Here is a 24,079-nt window from a genome sequence, read left to right on the forward strand (position 1 = left end):
AAATTTTCAAATACCAGAAATCTCAGTTGTCCATAGGCAGGCTCTCCTCTAAGGATGTCTTGCATCAGGTGTGCTATTCAGCAGGATGTGGAAAATTTCCAAATATTCAAAGCTAAACAAAGATGGTAGCAATATATTTTGAAAGCAAAAAAATTGCTTTAAAAAATTAGCAGAACTATTAAAGCATTTTTATAGGGAAAATTATGCATATATTAAAACATCTACCACACAATATTAATCCACAGACATACTCAAGTAAATGTGTCCTACACATTTTCACACTGGGTAAAGGGTATTTTCTTAAACATATCTTCTCCATTTCTTTATATCTTTTTTTGGGGTAACCGAGAGCTTTAGGAAATAACAGTACATTTAAACCTGAAAGACATGAAAGTTTTTGAAATGTGATGTTTACTGTGAGCACTTCAAAAGCATGAGAATCTGAGATATTCAGGGCAAGTATAGCTGAAAACAAATTCTCTTTTGCAATGATGTTTTCTCCTCCCTGGCAAGGCTTGCATTCTGGTATTTCTGCTAGGAGAGAAAGCCATTTCAGAAGGAGGTGGCTAAGAAGCACAGCTGAATTCTCATAACAAACAAAATAATTTCCTTATTCTTCCTAGAATGGAAGACTCCAAGGCTGAAAAATGAGATGGCAGATTATTCCAATTAAAACCAACATAGCTTTTTTCAACATCTTCATCACACTTGCAATATAAATGAACTGTTACCCGAATACTATTTGTTTCTTAAATGATGTCTCACTTTCTCACAGTGAAAAACCTTTTTTAATTCCTTGGCAAGAATGGTTCTCTTTCACAGATTAGATCATTCCATCAAGTATTTTTAGGCATTTCTTATATTTAAATCTTCAGAGTCCTGATTGCTTCAACAGGATTTCCAGATTTTCTCTTAATATAGAACAGTAGCCTGGCAGTGCTTCTAGCTGCTCTTTTTCCTGTCATGGTCTGGACTTTGTGCATAATTTATATGAAGTTCTCTTTCCTATAAATGTTCTATTTCATTCTGTTTCAGTGAAGATGAGATATACAGATACAAGTTTAGAAGAGATTAAGTTCTTCATATTCTTCAGCTAAAATAACAAGAAGCTGTCTTGAAACTACTAGAAAGGAGATAATATTGGTTTTATTCTAAGACAAAACTGCAAGTAATATCAGATAAATGCAGATAAAGCAGTCTTCTCAGAAATCTGAATTGCTAATGATTTCAGGATGTAATTCCTGACTGCTGACAACAGGCATAAGAATGAGTAAAGCAGCATCTTTACCACCCTGGGATTTTGGAAGACCTGTCTGAATTCCAGAAAAATAAACCAGAAAAGGTACAGCTTTAGCATGTTTAACATAGCACTTTGATGTGTTTCCATTCTTTAATTCACCATTTCCAGAAGATAGCCCAATATATTTTATTGATCATTATTAGTAGATAAAGCATGCCAAACTTAAATAACTGCAACAAAAACATTAAGCAGATGAATTTAAACCAAGTAATGAGACAGCATATGGCAGGTGTACAATGTATAGTCAAAAAGCAGGAGAGACATAATTTTTTAAAAGATTTTATTTGTTTTTAAATAGTTTGATAAAACCCATCAGTTGGTATTTGGAGTTCAATTGTAAACAGTTACAATACATTAATGCAGTGTATTGATTTTATACATTAACATATTTGCAGTGACAATCTGTAAGACATGTCAAATTCAGCACATTTATAAACTGAAATGCACTGTGCTATAAAAAATGATGCTATGACCAAAAATATTTAAAAGACTGATGTTTAACTCCCTCCTGTGGTGTAAGTGAGCAGCATCACAACAGCTTCTGGAAACTTAGCTCTATTTTATTCAAAAGTTTGTATTCGCATCATTAGGACAACAGGTTTCAAGTCTCCTAAGGAAACTTCTCCAGCAATAAATTCCTAAGAAACAAAGTTGTAAACATCTTTCTCTGGAACAAACAAAAATGGCTTGTGCCAGCCTTCTCCATCTCCCACACTGCAATAATAAATTAGGGCAAAAGACCAAGGCCATAGAATAAAATTGTTCTGCATGGGTAATATCACAGTTCACACAAGTATTATAAGTGTCAGCATTTCACATTAGTCACCAGCAGGAAGCAGAACCCATTTTCAAGAAAATCCATGGAACACTTACGAACTTCAAGTGATGAATCAGGCACTAAGCACTATATTTAGCTACTTTTAAAACAAAAGCTTGAATTACATCTAGGTGGTTTTATATTTGATAAATTGGTAATTGACTACAATCAGAAAAATAAGGAACACTGATCCTTTTACAAGTTTGTGTTTCTACTGTTTTGGTATCAGATTTATATAGATCTGCCACAAAGATGGAAGAGATTTGCAGAACAAACTATAAATACGTGGAGATCAGTGAAATGGACTGGATCTTTTCTTTCTGGAAGTTCTTCAGGCCACCTTCTAAATTGTTTTAGCTTTTAAATCAATTTTGTTACTAACAATGACCTAACCACCTATTTGGTCTGAATCTTGTATTACCCATTCAAAAATACAAGGATAATTGAGATTTTTGGAATGCAATACAGGATTAGTTTCAAAGTACACACCAATGGGATTGACCACCCTTAGTGCAAGGCAGTGAAGTTACCATCATTCTAGCACTTCCATATTGTTTTTTTAAACACAGTATATTGGTCTTACCTATATTTCAGAAAAATACAGTCCTTGTATTTGAGAGCTGATCATACATATCAGTATTTTCATAGGCAAAAAGTTGTTTATTTTAAATTTCTATCAAATGCAGCTCTTACTTAATGATTAATCAACTTTGTAGGTATCTTTGTCAGATATTGAAAGGGGATTGATTCATCACAAGTATTTTATAAAAAACCTAAAAAGGGTGTTGTCATCCCCATCACTACTGACTGCACCTCAGAAACAAGTACCAGAACACATTTTATTCTATGCACTCTGAGGAAAAAGGCTTCAGAACATTAAAGAGTACATTCATATGAATTTTTCTTAAAGTTACAGAAATGACTTAGAAACCTGAAGAATACTGAAGAGCTAGTGTAATTGTTTCTTGAGTTCTGTCCTGAATGTTTTTTATAAGCCCCAATTTCTGCAATTCTCAGCTGACAGAGGTCCTAAAAATTTGAAGTAGATTTTCATCAAAGCAGCTGTTTTGAAGGGAAAAAGCAGAAATATGTCATACTGACTACCTCTTGCTCTGTCAGATACTTGTCATACACCCTAGTGACAGACTACAGATGCTTATATCTCTGCATGGTTTCTGTCAATTTGTTATGCATAATTACAGGGGAGTGTTTCTGAAATGGAACAGAAAAGAAGGAAAACATAGGTAAGACCAGGTCATAAAACCAGAAAAAATTGACAGTAAGAAGAATACATTTAGAAAGTACATACAGGCTTGCTTCTTCCAAAAATTAAAAGTGTGTATACCTATAAGGATGGACAGGGGACAAGAAAAGGAGAAAGAAAACTTTGGCAAGTTTTAAGAAAGTGCAGTCTTTACAGTTCTGAAAAAACAAAAAGCATGAGAAAAAAACCAAACAACAGATCACCAAACCCCAAATAAATAATAATAATAAAAAAAGACAACAAACCACAAACTCCAACCCAACACTGAGAAAACAAAGACTAAATGTCTACAGATAGAACTGTCTTACTCGGTGCATGATGATGCACACAGATGATTTCTAGGATTGCACTAGCTAGTATCACACCAAGAAGTACACCACCAACTCTACTGCATTTTCCATTGTAATGTCAGAAAGTAAATAAGCATTTGCATAAGCATTCCAACATCATACTGTGATAGAACACATTTTGATCTACATGCAGAGCTCTGTATATACACATTTAAATATATATTTTCTTTTTCCAAGCAGTACACCATATAGTAAATTTCCACTCATATGTACATTTGTGGGAAAGTACTAGGCAATTCTCTAAATATTTAATATTTTCTTACTTACTTCATTTTCTAATAGCAGAAATATTACTCTTTCCTATGTAGTGCAGGAACAATCCAGACACAAATCAGTGAAATTTTAGAAAGTTTGAGTTGTTTAATAGAACCCTGACATTTTGCTTAGAAATATCTTTCCAACACAAACAGAAGAGCAAGATGAGAGAGTACTGGAAATAAGGCAACTCCTGGTACAATATAAAGGTCCTTTACCTCTACTAAAAAGTTCACTCTTCTGTGCTATAACAGTCATCCATCTCAGCTCTAACAGCACATTTCTCAAAACAGCACCTTCCACATCTAACTTACTGAAGCCACCAAACTCCATACAGACACCTCCCATCTTTTGAGATGAGTTAATATTTGTAGGGAAAGAACAGTGGCCTAAACTATCTAGTGTTTGATTTATATATAGCTTCAAAGGATTGCCCTCCCTCAGGTTCTGTGTTCTCCCCAGGCAGTGAAGGCCATCTGAGCCTTGCTGACACCAGTCCAGTGGTTCTGTTAGTGCAAGAACAGCGCTTTCAATTTATGGCCTCCCCAGGCTTAAAGTGCAGTATATTACATGAGATTTTAACATACCAAACTATCCTTTATTTGAATTTCAGAAGGAATGTTCAAGTTAGAAAGTCAACTTTTTAGGTTTTAAGCAACAAAATCCAAGGCAAAGTATATAAGCTATCTTAAAATGGATTAAATCCACTCACTTAAGACACATTCTTTATATCTTACGTTCAATATACATATTATACACAAAAATACCTATTATTTCACTTAGCTGTACTGTGTATGTATTTAAAGTGATCCTGTAATAAGTGACTGAAGGTCTGATTCTGCTTAAAACAGGACTGTATTAGTTGGACTGTGATACCTAACATGATTCAGCATTCCCCTCCTGCATAGGCTTATTATGATCAATAAAGAGACCCTTGGCACCCACTTATCTCAACTATAAATTCTGGTTTACAAGTGATTTCTCTCACGTTTTATTCTCCCCTTCCTCCCCTTTGGTTCTCTAAATACACAGTTCCCAAACGATGTACAGCAGAGAATCTTCTGTGCTGCTGTTCAGCTGAACAGATGAGGAGGTCTCAAGTAACAGCTACAGGTAAAACATGCAGATACATTCTGTATCTAGGAAGTTCATGTACTCAGTTGTGGATGCAGACTTGTGTTTTTGTGCAACTTTGAGGGAAAAAAAGAAACAATAAAACCAAACTATAACTCACCATAGAGGAAAAGAGTTTCTCTTTGCATGGCCAGTAAAGTGGCTAAGACACAGATGCACATTGTTTTCTTTAGCAGTCAAGCCAACTTGAACAGGCTTCAGCTCTTCCTCCCCACCGTCATTCCTCTACCCTCAGAGTTCTGCCAAATGTTGTTTTTTTTTGGAGGGGGGTCAAGCTGCATGCAGACAACAGCTTTAACACTGTAACTCAGATAAGCCAGAGGCATTTGGAGAAGTGTCTTTGTTTCTGATGTTTGTGGTTTCAGATCCACATCACTCCAGCAACCTTGATTCACAAATGCTCATGTTACTAACATAAACACTGCAAGGGTGCTAAATTGCAGCACTGGAGATGGGAGTGAATAGTAACAATGGTTTGACTAAGAGGAAACTCTTGCCATCAAAATAATTTTTTGTACTTTTGTGACAGGTAATCATGTAGTCAAACGTCTGGAAGATAAACAATAAAAGTACACACCAGGGAAAAAGTTACTTTCTAAATTAAGTGAGGTTTTTATATCTTCTAAATCATAGAACAGGCTGGGTTGGATAGCCAGTGGGGATAATAAAAACACTACGTATCTTTTAAACATAAAAAGTAGTATATCTTACTTTCAGCACTCAAAGTTTAAAAATTCCAGCATTTCTTCCCTTAACTGGCATTTCATCTTCATAACCAAAGACTTACCTACAGAAGTGTGCTAACACCCAAATAAAAACATTAGAAACTACTGGCTTTCTTGGTAAATTCAGTTCAACAAAAATGCACTACCACTTATTCCCTTTCCAAAATTAATTAAACTAACTAGCAAAAAGGATATTTGGTATGTGAATCACTGGCATGACTTTACTCTGCATTAAGTTCTCACTTTTAACTTAGAAAGGTGAGTGGAGAACACCTCCTAACTCATCAGATCAATACCTCCCTCTTTAGATAAACCCACAGAACACACATGAAGTCCACCTACACCAACTCCCTGTTGAGAATTTTGGGCACAGAGTTCAAACTTTGGCCTACTACACAATGAACTTCTCCATCTAAGTGCCCACAGGAGCCTATTCCTGCAAATTCACAAGCAGGTCTATTGATTCCAACATACTTGCTTCATTCTTTGCCAAACCCTTTTGTAAGAAGTCTGTCCCAAAGCCAAAGTCAACAGGCCCAGAAATTATTACTGTGCTTCACTGATAACAATTGTTTTTTCTAGGAAAGAAAACATTTTAGATTTTTTTTTATAGTGTCTATTGTTGCACAATGAAGCTCATGAGATATTGTTTAAATTAGAGCAGTACCATCCTTGGAAAGGAACAATGCTGAGAATTATGCTGTACTGAAGACCACCCTCCCAACAGTTTTCCAGTTCAAAGTGTTTTGACATTAATTACTGTTGGATTCAGGGCAGGAATTCAATTCCAGAAGAACCTGTTTTGTTGGAAATGGTTGTGAATTCTAACCAGAACACTCAGCTGATACAACCCCTAGGGAAAAGAAAGGTCTGTGCTACACAGTCAAACTGGGCTCTGGTCTAGAGTTATGCCAGACCTGCATAAGTCCCACAGAGTTTTGAGGTTAAGAAGTCCTTTCGACTCTGATGCAGATATTCTTTAAAAAAAAAATTAAAAAATTCTTCCAATGGCCAGTTTTGCTAGCAATTAAACAAGTATAGTTTTTACTTTAGCTGTCTACTTCTCACTCAAATCTATACTGCAACCTTGTCTCTGTTATTTAATCAATTAAGTTTCTATTAATGTTAAAAATAGTTAATTATTAAAATCTTGGTACTCTTTTACCCTCACTGCTGCATACCAGAAACCTGCTAGTGCAAAAGCTAGCAAAGAAATTGCTAGCTGTATGATGTGAAAATTACTAGTCACATATTCTATATTTGAAAGCATTTTCTTGTATCCAGGTGGTTGCTCTGAAGATACAAGGTTTAAGTAACAAAGAAAAAAACATGGTTTCTGGTTGCTTGGGCGTCCTACACAGTACTCGTTTACTGCAGCTGGAACAGAACAGAGATCAGGAAGTCCACAAAGCTCCAGTTCTTTAAGACCTGCAGACTGCAATTCCTTTTCTTTGCTGATGCTCCTTTCTAATTCCAGAAACTGCAGGTTTTGATTATACCACAGATTTCCCAGCCAGAAGTGTGCAAAACAAACGGAGTTGTCTCCTGGACAGCGTAAGCTAAAGTCTCCATCAAAACTACAAGCTTCCTCCATCCTGCACATAACTGAAGTACTATTAATGCAGTGAGAAACCCTATAAAGAATGTCTTTCCCAGAAGAAAAATGAAGATTAAATGAATTCTTCCAAGGAGCAGCTGCACATGAGTTTCCCTCTGGTGATTCACTCAAACTTACAGGCATTCCCTTACCAATATAAGGCAGATGTATATTATTAAAGAGAGAACAGTTCCTGGTATTAAAATGAAATAATTCTTTTCGTAAACTGCTACTATGATTTTGAGAATTGTTTAAGATGGAATGTATATTTGTTACATGAGCTGCTGCCTTGTCATGACCTGAGCCACTGTCACATACTCGTTTCTGGTTTAAATCTTCTTTCTTCATAGTCCTAGAGAAGACAAGTGTAGCTTTGCTGTTTCTCAGCAGGTTTCATTTGAAGAAGGGTGCAGTTGACTCTAGTTGCAGCACACCATGCAAGCAGCACACCAAGTCATAAGTCAGTGGATCTCAATGTGGACCTAAAGAGAAAGAATGCAGAAAGTGACTACCATCATGTCCCAGCTTCTTGGTGATCAGTGTTTGTGTGTGTGTATATATATATACATATATACATATATATACATATATATATAAAATTCATTTTTAACAAAAAAAAGGATAACCCAACTGCTGCTTGATCACATCAAAAGGGGTAGGCAGTGGGCAGTGTACCCAAATAGAGAATTAGTTCTGTAGCTGCAGCTTAAATCTGCTACAGACTCTCTTTTCGTAATCAGCATCAAAGCAAGTCTGCAAATAAGCAGCTAGAGACATTCACTGCTAACAATATGACTTTCGTTAACAAGTAGAAATGCAGAATATAACTGATTAGAGGCTTAACATTACAGGCAAATATTAATCTCCCTGTAAACAGAAGTGCAAGCTGAAACTGGACACGCAGCACTGGAAATCAACTGTGCCCCATGCACAGCTTCCCAAGAAGAACTGGTCAGACTGGCTGCTCCAGCAGTTTGAGGGTATTGGTTCCATTATAACCAAATGACAAGCTGGTGTTGTTACATGAGAACTGTTATATACCAACACTGATAACAAGCAAAGGCAAGGCATTTTTATCCACTGATGTTACAAAGCTTTGTGTACAATTCTTGACTGTGTGGTTCAATTTCAAACTTCAGAACTGAAGACAGAATCCCCAAAATAAAAACAGGACACCACATTTTGACCTCTTCTCATATCAGCTTGCCTTTTACTAGTCACAGACTGCAACCACACTTGTCTTTCAGCATTTGGCCACTAGCCACCTGTCAAAACATTCTTTACAGCTGTTTATGGGGAGAAAGTAAGTGTCCGATCTTTGGCCAGAGCAGATGTTTGTTGTGATGGTCAGCAGCCTGCTTCTGTTGACAGTTAAGTTAAAAGTAAAGTTTCGATTTCATCACAAAACCAGTGAAACTTCAACCCTGCAAAAAGTGACAGCTCTCAACGGGTTTAAGTCATAGCTGCCTCAGAGTTCCACATTTTGTAGAAATGGGCTCAAGACAGGAAAGATACAAATTTGAACTGCCATTTTTAAAAATTACCATTATTTAAAATTACCTCTACTGTCCCTCTGCAATTGTTCTTAACTCTACAAAAAACAAAGGACAGAGGAAATTATTTTATTAGCTCCTTACAGGGTGCCAGGAACACGCATATATTTACGGCTTATCTTTATGGTAACGATGGCTTAGTAACACGAATGAACTCTATCCGAGGAAGCGGCACGTTTGCTGCCAGCATCCAAAGCGAGGGGTGTAACGGGGTCCCCGCACCTGAGCACGGGCAGAACCTCCGGGGCCGATGGCATCCGTGCGGAACCCAAGCGACGCTTCCCTTGGTGACACCGGGGAGCACGATGGCCTCCCCTCGCCCCAGGCCAGGACAGCGGACACGTCCAACAGCGCTTACCGTTACCCAGGGGAACCGACAGCGGCTGCCGAAAACCAGGAACGGGCGGTCCCGACACCCCCCGGGTCCCGAACCCACCCACCCGCCCACCCCGCCGCCTCCGCCCACCTGCAGCCGAACGTTGAGCATCATGGAGGCGACGATGTAGAGGTAGGGGAAGTTGATGCGGAGCTTCCAGGCCAGGTCGAAGAAGATAAGGAGAGTCCTGGTCAGCCCCTTGCAGAACACCCCGTAGGACCTGGCCGCGGCCGACTGGGAGAGCCTGGCAGCCAGGGCGGACAGAACCGCCGCCATATACCCCCGCCCGCGGCCCCGCCGCGCCACCCGGGCCCCGCAGCCGCAGCCGCCCCCTTCCTGCGCCGGGTAACGCCAGCGGGGAGGAGCCCTCCGCCGGCGACGTGCGGGCGGGCGTGCTTACGTCACTGGAGCGCCGTGCGTGCGGCGGGCGGGTGCCGTGAGGCGGGCGGGGCGTGGGGACCTCTCTGACTCTCGCCTCAGCTCAGGGACTGCAGCCCCGTCCCGTCCCCTCCAGTCCTGTCCTGTCCCGTCCCGCCCCGTCCCGTCCCGTCCCCTCCAGTCCTGTCCTGTCCTGTCCCGTCCCGCCCCGCCTCGCCCCGTCCCGTCCCCTCCAGTCCTGTCCTGTCTCGCCCCGTCCCGCCCTCGGGTGTCCGAACCACGCTGGCAGCCCAGGAGTGGTAGCTGCCGTTCGTACAATCTGTTTCCAGTCCCCCTGAGCTGGGGAGAAAGCTGAGGGCTTGATCCAGCTGTGCGCTCCAGCCTTTTCAATCAAGGAGTCATGGGCCTTCATTTTAATGATTTGTGGGCCTGGGTGGGGTTTTTTGGGGATTTTGTTTTGTTTGTGCAGTTAGGTGATAAGATCTGCCAGTCAGCTACTTCCGCAAAGAAACACTTCATATGTTTTCAAGCCAATAGTTACACTGAATTTAAAATAGTGTCCAAGTCCAGGCTATACATAAGATTTCCAAACCATTTTGCAGGCATTTCCAAGGAAGCTCTTTGTGATAAATTTTTACCCTGACACTTGCTTTACAGGTAGGGGAAATGCTCCAAAAGTTGATAGGTGACCAGTACCATTTATGAAGAACTGCTCTATACAGTTTCCATTCAATCGGCTTTAAGTAACTTTAAAAGGAAAAAGAAAAAAAAAATCAGTATCTTGATCTAAGCTCCCAGTAAAAAAAACCTACTCTTTTGCTACAGAATTGTGCTGGTCCACAGCAAGAGCAAGTCCAGAACAAAAAGGGATGTTTTCTCAGGTTCATCTGCAATCCCTTTGTCTGTAATCCATTAGTTATATGATAAAGCAGAAAACCTCTGGAAAATTCTGTTACAGGAAGGAAGGAAGGAAGGAAGGAAGGAAGGAAGGAAGGAAGGAAGGAAGGAAGGACGGACTGCTGTTCATTAGAATAAAAAGGGTTGTTCTTAAATATGGGACATTTCCCTGAGGACTTTGGGAACTGGTTTTCTGGGGCTGAATCTGGCCCACTTACCCCCTCCACTCCCCCCATATCAGCACCAGGTTGGAGATGAGGAGCTGAGGGTACCACAACTGCACATTTTCTTCATCCCCATCCCCTTTCACCGACTTACAACCATCTTTCTTACCAGTTATTCCAGCCCCTCCTTCCCACCCATTTAACAACCCACACCTGCCCTTTGACAGTTTTTCCTCATCTAGTTCCAGGGAAGACCTTCCAACTTTTTAAAACTCTACATTTGAGTAGAAACAAAGAACTTTCATTTTTATTTAACAAAATCAAAACTTCTGAACTTCAGATGGGATTTTAACAGATAAATATTGCCCTCTCCCACCCTTCTCCCACAACCTGTCCTTTCTTCCTTCTTCCCTCCCTTTTATCCTTTTTCTACCCTCCCTGTCATGCTTTTTCCTCCCTCCCTGTCAATCTTTTCCTCCCTCCCTTGCTATATCCCTTCTTCCCTCCCTCCCTTCCTCCCTTTCTCCCCATATCCCTCTTTCCCAACCTCCCTCCCTCCCTTGAACTATCCCTCCCTACATCCCTCTTTCCCAACCTCCCTCCCTCTTTTTCTCCCATCCCCCTATTCCCATCCCTTTCTCCCTCCCCATGCCCAGATCTTCTCAGCCCTGCCGCGGGGCAAGGGCAGGAGTGGGGGTAAACATCTGCTGCCCCCCATCCCTAGCTCAGGGCAAGTAATGGGACCCTGGTTCTTGAGCCCAAACAAATTTTTGAGTAGGTAGTTTTCCTTTTTTTTTTTCTTTGATTTTTTTTTTTTTTGTGTTTGTGAGGTTTTTTTGTTTGGTTTGGGGGGGTTTGGGGTTTTTTTGGGGTTTTTTGTTTGGTTTTTTTGTTTGTTTTTTTGCTTGTTTTGTTTGGGTTTTTTTCATTTATGTAAATAAAGTGATTTGGATTTCGGGTTTGGACATTTCATTGGTGCCCAACACCACGTGCTCCTGCTGATGAGCTGGATGCAGTCAATGGAGACCCTGCAAAGAGAAGGGACAACTCCCGTCAGCACTGAGCATGCTTGGGATCCTCCTCAGGGCTGGGAGGTGCAACAGTGTCCCCATCAGAGTCCCGCTGATGCTCAGAACCCTCACACAGTGCCCCAGCCAGACCCTCCTGCTCACTACTCCTCTCCCCCATACCTACTGGTGCCCATCAAACACGAGCTGTGACTCCTTCGGGATCATCCAGAGCCGCACGCTGCCATCCCGTCCCCCGACCTCACACAGCACTCCTGGCTCAGGCTGTCCAGCCTCGTCATGACGTTGTGGTGCCCCAGTCTGGAGGGTCAGGTGGCAAAGAGCTGCAGTTGGCACAGCCCTCGGCCACAGGGCCTCCTGGGGGTGAGGGAGGGTCAGTGGGACCCCCAGTTCTTACAGGGTCTCCACGTGTGCATTTTCTGCTGCCTTCCAGACCTTGATGCAGCGGTCAAGGGAGGCACTGTAGAGCTGGTGGGTGCCCTTCTGGAAGGACAGGCCCTGCAGACAGACAGACGGACACGGGGGCAGTGGTGAGGGGCACCAGGGAGGACAGCACTGCCTGGCCCTGCAGCCATCACAGCTGATGCCTCCACTCACCCAAACAGCATCGCGGTGCCCGGGGAAGATGTGCAGGTGTGTGCACATGGCTGAAGCCCAGATCATCGTCAGCTTGATTCTGGCAGAATGCAGAGGATACCTGAGACCTGTCCCCTGGGGACCCAGGGCCCACCCCAGCCTCCACTTTGTCCCCACATGCTGTGAGAGGCCCCAGTGACCCCTTGCTGACTCCCGTGGAGGCAGAGGCTGCTTTAACCCTGCAATGTACCCCCGGCAGGAGATGCATTCCCCCCTCACCTCTCCGCCCCATGCGCCAGCCCCCTCTACGGTCCCAGGCACTTGACATCTGACGAGATGGCCATGCAGAGGACGTGGGATGCCTGCTCTATGTGCAGCTGTTCTTCGGTGCCCTTCTTCCCCCCGGGCAGAAGGGCCTCTTCCTTCTCTCCACCTTCCCTGCGGAAAAAACATCGCCGACAGACCCCCCACCTCTCCGGAAAGGGTCAGGAGCCTCCCACAGAGCCCAAAACATGCACGGCCACCTCCCCGAAGGGGCTGGGGACCAAGCCACCTCCAGGGCACTCACGGTGCTGCTGCTGCTGCTGCTGCCGCTGCCGCTGCTGCCGCTGCTGCTACTGCCTCCCCGCAGGGTTTAGCACGGGGGTATAGGGGAACACTTACATTTGGTGAGGGAGCCACCCTTAGAGGTGGAAAAGGCGAACCTGTCTTCTGGAGACATCCCCAGGCAGGTGACAGGCAGCCGATGTCCCCGCAGCAGGCGGATGCTGCCCGGGTCCGGAGGCTGCAGCGGCAGAGAGAGAGCAGGATGCGAGTGGGGTCACCGCAGGCGCTGCTCGCCCAGGCGCAGCTTCTTCTCTCGCGGTGTCTCCTCCTCCGCCACCTCCCGCCGTCGCCGCCCCAGCCACGAGCTGCGGGAACACTCCTCAGCACCGCTACCGGTACCGGCACCCCCACCGGCACGGCCCCCGCCCCGCTTCCGCCCTCACCTCCCCGGCTCGCAGCCGCTGGACACATCCTGGGGGACCGGCCGGCCGCTGCTCGCCTCCTCCCCTCGGCGCCCGGGACCCGCGGGACGCACCGGGCGGATCTACGGGACGGGCTCGGCGACCCCCGCCGGACCGACCCCCCTCGGTCAGCCCCTCCTCGGGACTCTCCCTTTCTGGGCTGCGGCCGTCCGGGACCCTCGCCCCGACCCTCGCCCCTTCTTGTCGTGACGCGCGGTCACTCGGGTAGTGCCGCCTTCCCTCCGCGGCCCCAGGCCCCCGAGGCGGCTTCCCGGGCGGGCAGCGGGAAGCCGAGGGGACGGGCTCACGCCCCGGGACCAGCGGCCTGGGCGGGCCGAGGGAGCCGCACCTGCTTGGCTTTCTCCGTCACTCTGCTCACATGTCCGCTCTGCTCTGAGGAAATGCCGACGTCCGCAGTGGTTGCTGTTCGTGCCCGTGCTGCCATACGTGCCCAGAGCTGCCCTTCCTGCTGGCGACGAGGAGGCGATGAGGCTGCTGGAGCTTTGGAGCTTCTGAGATGCGCAGGGGGGAGGCAGAAAAGGTCTTGGCCTCTCCTGCACCTTCGTCTTGACCTTCAGCTCCCGCTTGGCCTCTCTCCTGCTGCTGTTGGGGGATGCTGCCTCCTCTGGGGCTGGGCTGTCTTCTCTCGGGCTTGGAGAAAACACTTCAGGCTTCAGAGCATCCTAGGGCTGCTGCCGCTGCTGCCGCTCCTTCTGCCGCCGCTCCTCCTGCCGCCGCTCCTGCTGCTCGGTCTCTGCCTCAGAAGATACCTCGCTGGAACTGGAGTGCCAGCACCTCCTCCATGCCCTCTTCGGCGAGAACCTCAGCCTTTGCAGCTTAGGCCTCGACTTGGTCCAGACGGCTTCGAGGATGTGCAGTGTCTGAGCCGCCAGGGAGGAGATCAGGAGATCGGAGTCGTTCTTTACGCCCTGAAGAACTGTGGGGAAAAAAACAGCAGAGGTGAGGTGACAGTCCTGTGTCCCTTCCAGGCACCTCGTGATTCCCGGGCCCAGGAGGAACCCAGGGGGTTGGTGGCTCGGCTGGAGGCTGCTGATTAGGAACGGCCCCTCCCAGAAACACCCTCTCCTCACAGCAGGACTGGGAGCAGAGCCCCCCTTGCTTGGGCTGGGGGGGAGCTCCGTGCCAGGGTCCTTTCTCCTCCCAGCTTCCCACACTCACCCCTTCTGATGTGCTCCCTCTTCTGCTGGTCCTCCACGTGTCGCCCGATGAGCCCTGGGGGGACATAGTGTGTCGGGGACCCTGCTGCCCACTGGGGACCCCGCCACCAAGCCCGACCCCTCAGGGAGGGCTGACCCCCGGGGGCAGCATGGCAGACGGGCTGGGTGAGCCTCCTGCCAGCCCCACAGCTGGGGGATGGGCACAGATGCTGTGCTGGGACATGGGGATCCCAGGAGAGGGAAGGACCCGGGGCTGGTGGCTCACCAATGAACCTGACAGCCTCACACTGCAGGAGCTCCTGCGGGCTCTGCAGGTAGCACTGGCTCTGCAGCAGGTAGTCCTGGATCCTGTTCTTCCTGGCCAGCTGCAGAGAGAAGATGTGTGCAGGTTTGGTGCAGAGCTGCCCCCCAGTCAGGCCATCCCCCAGCCAGGGCCACCCTTCTTCCCCCCATCAGGGCATTCCCAGATGCCCACTACCTGGCATCAGGGTTTGGAGGGAGCAGAGGTCTCCCTTGGTATGCTGGGGTGCCATCTGGGTGGCAGGGTCCCCTCTGGGACCTGGGGATGAGGACAGCCTGGAGCAGAGGCTGCAGTGGCTGCACGAGGCAATGGGTCAAGGGCAGAGGGGGGGATCCCGAGGGTGTTGGTGCTGTGCTTACCAGGCACTCCAGGATCATCTGCCCCTGCCCAGTCTTGGCCAGCTGCTTCAGCTTCCCCCACTGCAGGAACTGGCCAGCTCTGCAGAGGGCTTCCTGGGAGGCCTGGGGAGCAGCAGAGATATCACCACCACTGCTGGGGAGGCACGGGACCCTGTGTCTCCCATCTTGGCAGGGCTCAGAGTCTGTCCTGGCCCATGCAGGGAGGACATACAAGCTGGGGACTGCCACCAGGTTCAGCACCCTGGGGGAGATAAGGGTGGCCACCCTCTCTGTTTGGGAGTTGTTCAATGACTTCAATGTTTTGGCCTTGGTGGTCCCAGGCTGCTGCAGAGCCATGAGCAGGGTGGGAAGGAACCCACCCCCCCATTCATCTGGGCAGCAGGAGGAGAAAAGCAGCAGTGGGCAGGGAGAGGGACTCGGCAGGCAGGAACACACGTTTGAAGGGTCTGGTGTCAGCATTGCCCTGCCTGAAGGACCACTGGGGTTGGGAATCTCACCATGACCACACTCTTGTTCTGGTCTTGCAGGTGGAAGACCAATGGCAGCAGGCTGTCCCACACCTTCTTCCTCATGGTCTTACTCTCTTTTGTACCCGCCAGCAGGCTCATCCCATTTTGGAGGAGGCAGATGGAGAGCTCCCGCACAGTGTGTGACTCCTGGGGGAGGAGGGCAGGAGGAGCTCAGCCCAAAGGCCCTGGTGAGCAAGGGGCTGATGTGGAGAGGAAGGTCTGTAGGGCAGCCACAGCCACCCCTGCTCCAAAAGGGAGTGATCTGGGGCATGAAATGAGAGTCCCTGGGGCAGGAGTCTCTCCCCCAGCCTCACGTTGTCAAAGAAGGTCCAGAGCTTGTCAGCCAGGTGCAGGGTGGTGAGGATGGACGTCTTCCTGTCCAGCATTGGGAGCATGGCTGCCAGCACGGGCAGGGCCGCCTTGCTGGCATCACTGTCAGCACCCTGCAGCTGCTCCATGACTTGTGGCAGCAGCACAAGAGTTCTTCTGGCCTGTGGGAGACATACCAGGGGTGACACTTCACCTTTTTGTGAAGCAGAGAGCGATGGCAGTGGTGGAAACCTTCTCCACAAAGACCATCCTGAGGGGGTTCCGAGGGCAAGGTCCCAGCAGGGAGGGTGCAGGAGGAGGACAGACAGCACTGGCAGCCCCTCACTGCCCCTCAGCAGCCCCTGCCTCCAGCTGACCCCCTGCTCAGGCTGGGGTGCCACCAGCACTGCCTGGGAAGCTGCCCGAGCCGACAGCAGCCCCTGCTGTGGCGTTTCCCCCCTTACTGTCCCCTGCTCACCGAGTCAGGCCTTTCAGCAAGCTTGAGGATGCCCTGGAGCAGCAGGCTGGGCATCCCCGGGCACTGGCTCTGCAGATGTGTGAGGAGGACATTCATGATGTTCTCCACCTCTTCAAAGAGGTGAGGGTAGCCCAGCATCTGAAATACAGGCAGCAGGAGCTGGCTCCAGCCACCAGCTCAGGGCAAGACTGCCAGGCTGAGACCAAGCCTGTCTGGAGGTGGCAGGGACTGTGGAGAGCCCCTGTGTCCCACCCCAGACGGGCTGCTCACCTGTTCATCCATGGCAACAAGCAGAGCCCACCCACTGGCCCAGCTCCCCCCACAGCGCTGGGCACAGGAAAGCTGAGGGGCAGAGGGAACAGTGCCATCAGGCTCACCTCGACGTAGAAGGCCATGGCCACCATCCCCCAGGTGGGGTCCTCCACAGAGAGGTGCTCTGACAAACAGTAGAAGATGGTGCTGCACACAGATGTGTCTGTTTTGGTCATCTCCCTGGCAGGGGGAAGGAGGCACCATCAGGCCTGAGCCGGGTGGTCACATCTCTTTGGGCTTTGCCTCAGCCTAGACATCAGTCTGCAGCACTTTTCCCAAGCAACAGGGACTCCCCTGCCTTCAGCCCCAAGGGAGTGAGGGGTTCCCAGTCACTACGGATAGGGAGAAGTGGCTCTCTCTCACCTGGCAATGATTCGCACCCCCGTGAGGTGGGTCTGGGCACTGAGCAGGACGTCCCAGCCCCCCTGCCCCTCGATGTCCAGCACCAGCCCCTCATAGCCCATTCTGCAGAGCAGCAGTTTCATGGACCGTACCGCAGACCTGCACAAGGAGAAGTGCTCAGCTCCCACCAGGACCCCTGGCTCGGCTCCGGATGGCCAGCAGGGATTTGAGGACAGGGAGGAAGCACCTGATGGGAGTGAGCTGATCCTGCTGGTGCTCCCTCCAGAAGGTGTTCACCTCCTGCAGCGTCAACTCTGCGGTGAATGATGTTTGGAAAAGCAGAGCCAGAAAAAGCTGGGGGAAAATCACCTTCACCTCCTGCAAAGCAGCTTCCTGCAGAAGGATCTCGCTTATGGTCCTGGTTGCCTGCAGAAGACACCCAGACATTGAGATAGGTGCCCCTGTGCCCCTGTCAAAAAGCTTGCTCCAAACTTGGTGTGGGTTGGGAAGGGGAGCGGGAGCCTGGAACAGGCAAGAGCAGCCCCAGAGGTCAGCAGGGTCTCCGCTCAGAGCCAGTGACTCACAGCCAAGGAGAGGATGCGCGGGTCCTCCCTGATGGAGGTGGAGGTCTTGCGCAGTGACTGGCTCATCATCCTACTAAGCAGCTCCTCCAGGACCTTCTCTGCAGTCTGGGACTTGGCGAGCATCACCCTCCACATGATCATGGCGACACTGTGGGGAGCCAGGGCTCTGTCAGCGGGGACATCCAAGAGGATGGCCAGGCTGAAGTCCCTCAGGAGGACCTTTTCATGGGAGAGAAGCCCCGATGGGAGAGTGGTGGGCCCCGCACCTGGTGCACGTTGGGGAGCACTGCAGCAGGCTGGCCACCACCTTCCTGAGGTATTTATCTGTTAGTTTCAGAAGGGCCCCTTCCAGGCTTCCAGGGGTTGAGAGCCAGTTTTCATAGATGGCGCACACAATCGTCTGCACCTGGAGACACAGGTGGGAGTGGGAATGTCAGCAGGGAGCACACAAGCATTTTCTCAGCTCCCACGGGGAGCTGTTTCCACTCCCATTGCGGTATGCTGCCTTGAGATGACCCCAGTGCTGGCCAGGCATGGACCCAGGGGAGGAGAGGTCCTCCAGTGGGCTGGAGCATCAACTCTGCCACCCACGGGGTACTCACCTGCTGTGTCTGGAATACAGGTTCGCTCACAAGGGTGTCTACCAGGTAGATAGACAGCTGGCTGCTGTACTGCCCTGGCTCTTTCATGTTTTTTATGGCCATGAGGGTGATGTCTACTAGATGGGAGGGCTGGAGGTATTTCACAAACATCTGTGGGATGAAGAAGAGGGGAGATTTGTCACCTCAAGCATCACCCACCGCATCTCATCTATGAAATGAGAGTGGGACACAGAGCCAGGCTCTGCTGGGGAGGAGACAGACAGGGGGTCAGGGTCCCATGGGGAAGTGGAGCTGGCTGGGAGCCTTTGCCTGGGCCCTGCTCCAGAGCAGCGCGACTCCCACGCATCCATCTGGTATCCCCTCGCCCACGCTGATCCGTGTGACAAGGAGGAGCCCAAGGCATTTCTTACCGAGAACATTTCACAGGCCTCTTTGACTTGCAGAGGCTGCCAGGACTGCAAGGCTTCCCCACAAGGCTGGAGCTGCAGCAGCCCTGGTTCAGGCAGCCGGAAAGACCTTCCTGGGGAGGAGGAAAACCGGGGCGCTGAAGGGGAGAGCACTGGGCAGAAAAGTTGCCAGCAAAGAAACCAGGCAGCCCAAGAGGTCCGGGGAGCAGATCCCCAGGGAGGGTGCCAGGGCTCTGGCAGCTGGGGGGGGGATGTGGCCTTTCAGACTGCAGACCTGCAGCACAGGTTTTCTGTGGCCAAGGAGAGTGGTCCCTGGCTGCCCATGTCTTGGGGGGAGCAGCCTAACATGGGTGCTCTTACCTCTCTGCTGCAGGATGAAGGTGTGCAGGTGGTAGAGAGCTTCTGCAGCATTGCGGCTGGTCACCGTGTTGTGGCAGGTGCTGCAGAAGATGAGGTGCCCCACCAGCTCCCCCAGCATGGCAAAGCGGTGTGCAGGGGAGCACTCGTGCCTGAAGGTTACAGCTTGTGCAAGACAGGGGCAGAGCTGGGGGAAGAGGCAGAGCGGGCACACGGTGAGCCTGGCTGCTCCCAGAGCAGCAGCCCAGGGCATGGCAGGGTTGCTGGAGCCTGGTTCCTGCCTGGGACAGGCTGGGAGAGAGCAGGGACAAGGCAGGACAAAGCCCCCTGCTCCCAGCACCCTGGTGCCTGGGTGCCTGGCTTCCATGGGAGGTACTGAGGCTCAGGGGCATTGGTGCTGCCCAGGCCGGGAGCTGGGTACCTGCAGCAGGGGGTATGAGGTTATGAAGGCAGCCATCTGGGCAATCCGTGCCATTGCCCTCTCCTGCACCTCTTCTGGATGGGAAGTGGTGAAGGGCAGCAGGAGCTGGAGGGAGAAAAGCTGCTCATGTGCCTGGAATGGGGCACGTGTCCTTCTTGCTGCAGCCAGGCAGGTCACTGCATCCCACTGCTGCTGCTGCCTCCGCTGCCTGCCACTCACTGCCCCCCAAAGCATCCCCCCATGCCTTTCCCAAGGGGTGTCCACCTCCCTGGGGACCTGTAGTGGGGGCTCTGGGTGGTGGTGAAGGCAGAGGGGGAAAGCCTCGGGGCTGGGCTCCCCTTGCCAGACAGGCAGAGTCCATCTGGGAGGGGGTAAGGCAGCGGGCAAGGCTGCTGTGGTGGGGGACACTGGAGCAGGAGAAGGTTCTCTGGCAGCAGTCAGGAGGCAGGGGGCTGGCAGGGAAGGAGGGATGTTCTCTGTCCCCCTCTTTGCACCAGGAGCGAGGAGGAACACAGAGGAAGGTCAAGCTAGAGCTCACTCGCTGTGGACACCCTGTGCTGAGGACAGACCTGCAAGATGTTCTGCAGAACCAGGGGAGAGAAATCACCAGCGCGGTGTACCAGCTCCTGCAGCATGTTGTCCATAGTGGCCAGGGTCTGCAAGAGGATCAGAGGCTTGGGGACAGCCCTTAAAGCATGGGGTTGGGGGGGGAGCAGCTGTGACTCTGCCCAGGAAGGGAGCTCAGGCCTGAGGAGCTCCCCGTGGTTCATCCCTGTCATGATTTAAGGCTAGGCCAGCACTTAAAGGAACAACAGGTGCTCTCTATTGAGCCTTCTCCTCTCCCAGAAAGGGAAAGGGAAGAGGTTGTCCTCAAAGCTGGACAAGTCCATGGCGTACCTTGGAGTAGAGGAAAGCCTCAGGGCCCTGGGTGTTCACTAGTGCAGGCACACAGAAGACGCTGGAGAAGCAGGCCTGCAGGAGGCTGCTCACCTTCTCCTGCAGAAGCAGCCCCACTCTGCTGCAGGGACAGAGAGATGCTCTTTGGAGCTGGCAAGGAGGAGGCAGACCCCAGGCTTGGAGATCTGGGCTTATCCCCGTGCTAGGGGGACATCTCAATGGCCATAACATTGATAATCATCTCTGGAGGGAAGACCCACTGGGAACCCCTGCCTTGCTGTCTGCCTCCCTCTTGGATCAAGGAATTGGGGATGCGCCCTCCTGGGCCCTGTGCTGCTGGGGTCACTGGGCACCAGGGGCTGGGTACCTCATGGAGGTGATGGCCAGCATGGCCTGCTGCTTCACTTGGGTGTCCAGGCCAATGGGCTTCTCCTCCAGCATCTCCTGAGGAGCAGAGCAGGGTGGGATAGGTCAGGATGGGGCAGTCTCTTTGCTCAGCAGGAGACGGTGGGGCTGGCAGAGCCTGGGTGCCTTCACCCTGGCACTCCCTTTCCAGTCAGCACCCAGATGTCCCAGGCTCTGTGGTGGGAAGGGCTGTGCCCATCTCAGAGCCACAGGCTGGCTGAGGGGCACCACCCACAAGTGGTGTTGGGTCCAAATCCCAGCTCCAGTCAGGCCTCCCAGGTGTCTTTGGAGCATCTTCAAGGACAGAGACCTGGAACGGTGTCCTTGGGCATCCCCCTGCCCCGCCAAGCCCTCTCCTGCCCTGAGGGCTGTGCTGCTGCCTCTGCCCCCCCTCAGCCTGGCTAGCCGTCCCCTCACCTTGATGACCTCCACCAACTCCTCCTGGTGGTACTGGAGCAAGACCTGCACAGTAGCATGTGGGCTGCTGGTGCTGCAGACGGTGCAGACAGAGGCCAGAAACTCCAGCTTCTGGGCCTTTTGCTGCCAGCAGGAGAGGGGACAGATGGACAAAGAGTATCAAGCAGGGTGGGGGGCAGCCCGGCGCAGCTCCCAGCCCCTTTGAGCATGGGATGGGGGCAGAAGGAGTGGCCAAGAGAGCCAGGCACCCGTCAGGCACCTGTCAGGAGTGGCCATGGGTACCTGTGGTCTGCTCCTGAGGAAGGCTCGGATGGTGTGCAGGGCCTCTCCTTCTCCAGACACAGCCGAGGGGGGGTGGCAGCGAGTAGGCCGGTCTGGGGGACAGGTAGGGGGCACAACCTGAGCCCTCTGTCCAGCTCCCAGCGGTGTCAGCAGCCGCGGCTCAAGGCTGAGACAGTGCTGAGCCCTGGGACCACGACCCATGGCTGAGGGCGTGATGCGGGAGGGAGGGAGTCCCGGGACACCGGAGCGAGGGATGCACCGGCAGCAGGGGGAAGGGAAGGGAGGGTTCCTGCCCGGGGATGCTGTGACGGGGCTGGGTCCCTGGCCGCTGCGTCCTGGGATGGGCAGCCCTTGCCCCTGCCCCTGGCAGCCACACACTCACCCGCCCGCAGTGGTTGGACCTCGCACGTCTCGTAGGGCCTTGGCCCGGAGCTGCGAGACGGGGAAGTTCTGCTCTCCTCCCAAGCCCGCCTGGGCTGGCTGGGGGGTCTCCTGCACTCCATGCTGCGGGGGGGGGGGGAGGAAAGGGGGGAGGAAGAAGGGAGGAAGGGAGTGAAGGAGGGAGGGGGGGGAGGGAGAGAGGGAGGGAGGGAGCAGAGGGAGGGAGGCAGGGAGGGAAAAGGGATGGATGAGGGATGAAGAGCCGGCAAAGGGGTGGAAGGAGTGAGGCACACTCCGGCTCTTCTCTCCGACGCTGGAATCCCGGGACAAGCCGCGGGATCCCCTGGATCGCAAGTTCACTCTCGGTAGGACAGCGAAACACCTTCCGTGCGCTGAGCAGCGACCAACGGACTGCGAGTGAGTCCCCGAGGCCGGTTACCAGAACGCGCAGCCGGGCTGTAACGGACCGCGGTCGGAACCATGGGGAGGGGGTGTGGGTGTGTCCCCCGCCGCGGCCCCGCTGGGTCAGTCCGGGCCTCACGGGGGGAGCGGGGACCCGGCCCCGGGGCGAGGGGATGGCGCTGTGGGAAGAGGGCTCGGGGTGTGGGGACAACGGGCGAGAGGCAGCGGGGCAGGACATGAGGCCAGGACCCCGATACCCAGGACTCTTTTCTGGATGGGATATAGGGTGGGAGATTACTTTGGAAAGGTGGTGATATCTCAGAAGGACAATAGGTGGCAGCAAAGACCGTGAGGTCAAAGATCGCAGCCCTAAGGACACTTGAGAAAGGGCGTGACCAGGTAAAATACCTCTTTGGTTCATTTCACGAATATGTATTCGTGTATATACGTAGTTCTAGTTCTTGGTTTCAAGCTGCCGGGCCCTGCGCCTCAGCGGCTGTCAGCCAGGAGAGGAGCGGGGAGAGCTCATCGAGGGGTGGTTGGTTGGGTGTATGGCTGATGGGTTGTCTGGGGTTAGTGCAGTGGCTGCTGGGTCAGTTATTTTTCTCCCTTTGTGTTGCTGGGCTGTCCAGAAAAATCTTCCGACCTTCTCAGCTTGGTTAGGTCTCTGGGATCTCTGACTTCAGACGGTGCAGGTACAATAGTATTGTGGTGGGAGAACCCAGTGCTCTTCACAAATGCGTTCCGTGCCAGTAAAGCAAGATCAACTAGAAAATTAATGCACAATTGAAAGCTGAGTCAATGAGAATGACTGACTAAAACAGAAATAATTACAAATCCTAGGCTTCGTGAACTGCTGGAGTTTCACCCATCCGAGCGTGCACTTCTTCAGATCCAGCAAATGTGTTTCAGTGCCCACTTCAATTATTTTGTCTATTATGTTTTTCTGCTTTTTCCTTCCCACCTTCCTTCCTGTCCAGCCACTAAAGCCCAATTTCAGCTAAATGTGACTGGTGTACAGGTATCTCAGTTACTTAAATTCAGGACTGACTGAAAATTGCTGTGTAGGGGTAGTGCAGAGCTGTGGTTGGTGTGTGCTGAGTGGGAGCAAGAGGTTACTCTCCCCTCTCAGGTTCCTGCCCTGGGTGTATTTAGCTCTTCTCATACTCCCTCAGTTTCTCCATAGTTCTGCTTGCAAAGCACAACTAGCAAAGCAAATTTGTCAAGAAAACAATGAAGCAAAGGAACAAGCAGCCTTTTCCACATACTCTTGTGTAAACATCACAGACAGGGATTGCTTCATCTTTAATGTGCTTGAAGCAACAGAAATAACCGAAAAAACCCAGCATTTAGGAATTTAGGTGCCATAGATCACTGGGAGGGTTCAAATTTCACTTGAAAAGAGGATTCAGACTTCCATTCCAGGAGACCTGCAATTCTTTTGTTAGCTCTTGAAAGTTCTTGTCTCATGTACAGAAGGGTCTTGCTAGAACTAACTTGAACTAGAACTAAGCTTGAATTTACTCACAGACAGTTCTGTACACCTAGTTTTACAGTGAAGTTCAACACAGCTTGACCCAGGGATCCTAACAAGCCCTACCTCTCATACTCATTCTTCACTTCCTTGTTTGCTTCCATTTCTGTCTGGATGCACTTTGACTGCTTAGGCTGTGTCCTGACAGCTTAGGCGGCACTCTGAGGTGCTCTCACCTCAG

At 50.6% G+C, this 24,079-nt stretch overlaps 1 protein-coding gene and 1 long non-coding RNA gene across 2 annotated transcripts; both read right to left on the minus strand.

Annotated features, from left to right (window-relative positions):
• Positions 1 to 1,839: 1,839 nt before the first annotated feature.
• LOC115599133 (small integral membrane protein 10-like protein 2A) lies at positions 1,840 to 9,718 on the minus strand. The gene is made up of 2 exons (XM_030459592.1): positions 9,462 to 9,718; positions 1,840 to 7,924 (listed from the first exon to the last, which is right to left on the minus strand). The coding sequence occupies exons 1-2, from the start codon at positions 9,645 to 9,647 to the stop codon at positions 7,904 to 7,906; spliced, it is 207 nt and encodes a 68-aa protein (XP_030315452.1). The 5' UTR covers positions 9,648 to 9,718; the 3' UTR covers positions 1,840 to 7,903.
• Positions 9,719 to 11,593: 1,875 nt separating this feature from the next.
• Positions 11,594 to 12,814, minus strand: LOC115599134. Its single transcript, XR_003988155.1, has 5 exons — positions 12,694 to 12,814; positions 12,436 to 12,514; positions 12,236 to 12,336; positions 12,001 to 12,138; positions 11,594 to 11,838 (listed from the first exon to the last, which is right to left on the minus strand). It is a non-coding gene; the product is annotated as an uncharacterized LOC115599134 (long non-coding RNA).
• Between the last annotated feature and the right edge of the window lie 11,265 nt (positions 12,815 to 24,079).

Source organism: Calypte anna, chromosome 14, assembly GCF_003957555.1.
Source record: "Calypte anna isolate BGI_N300 chromosome 14, bCalAnn1_v1.p, whole genome shotgun sequence".
Classification (NCBI taxonomy): Eukaryota; Metazoa; Chordata; class Aves; order Apodiformes; family Trochilidae; genus Calypte; species Calypte anna.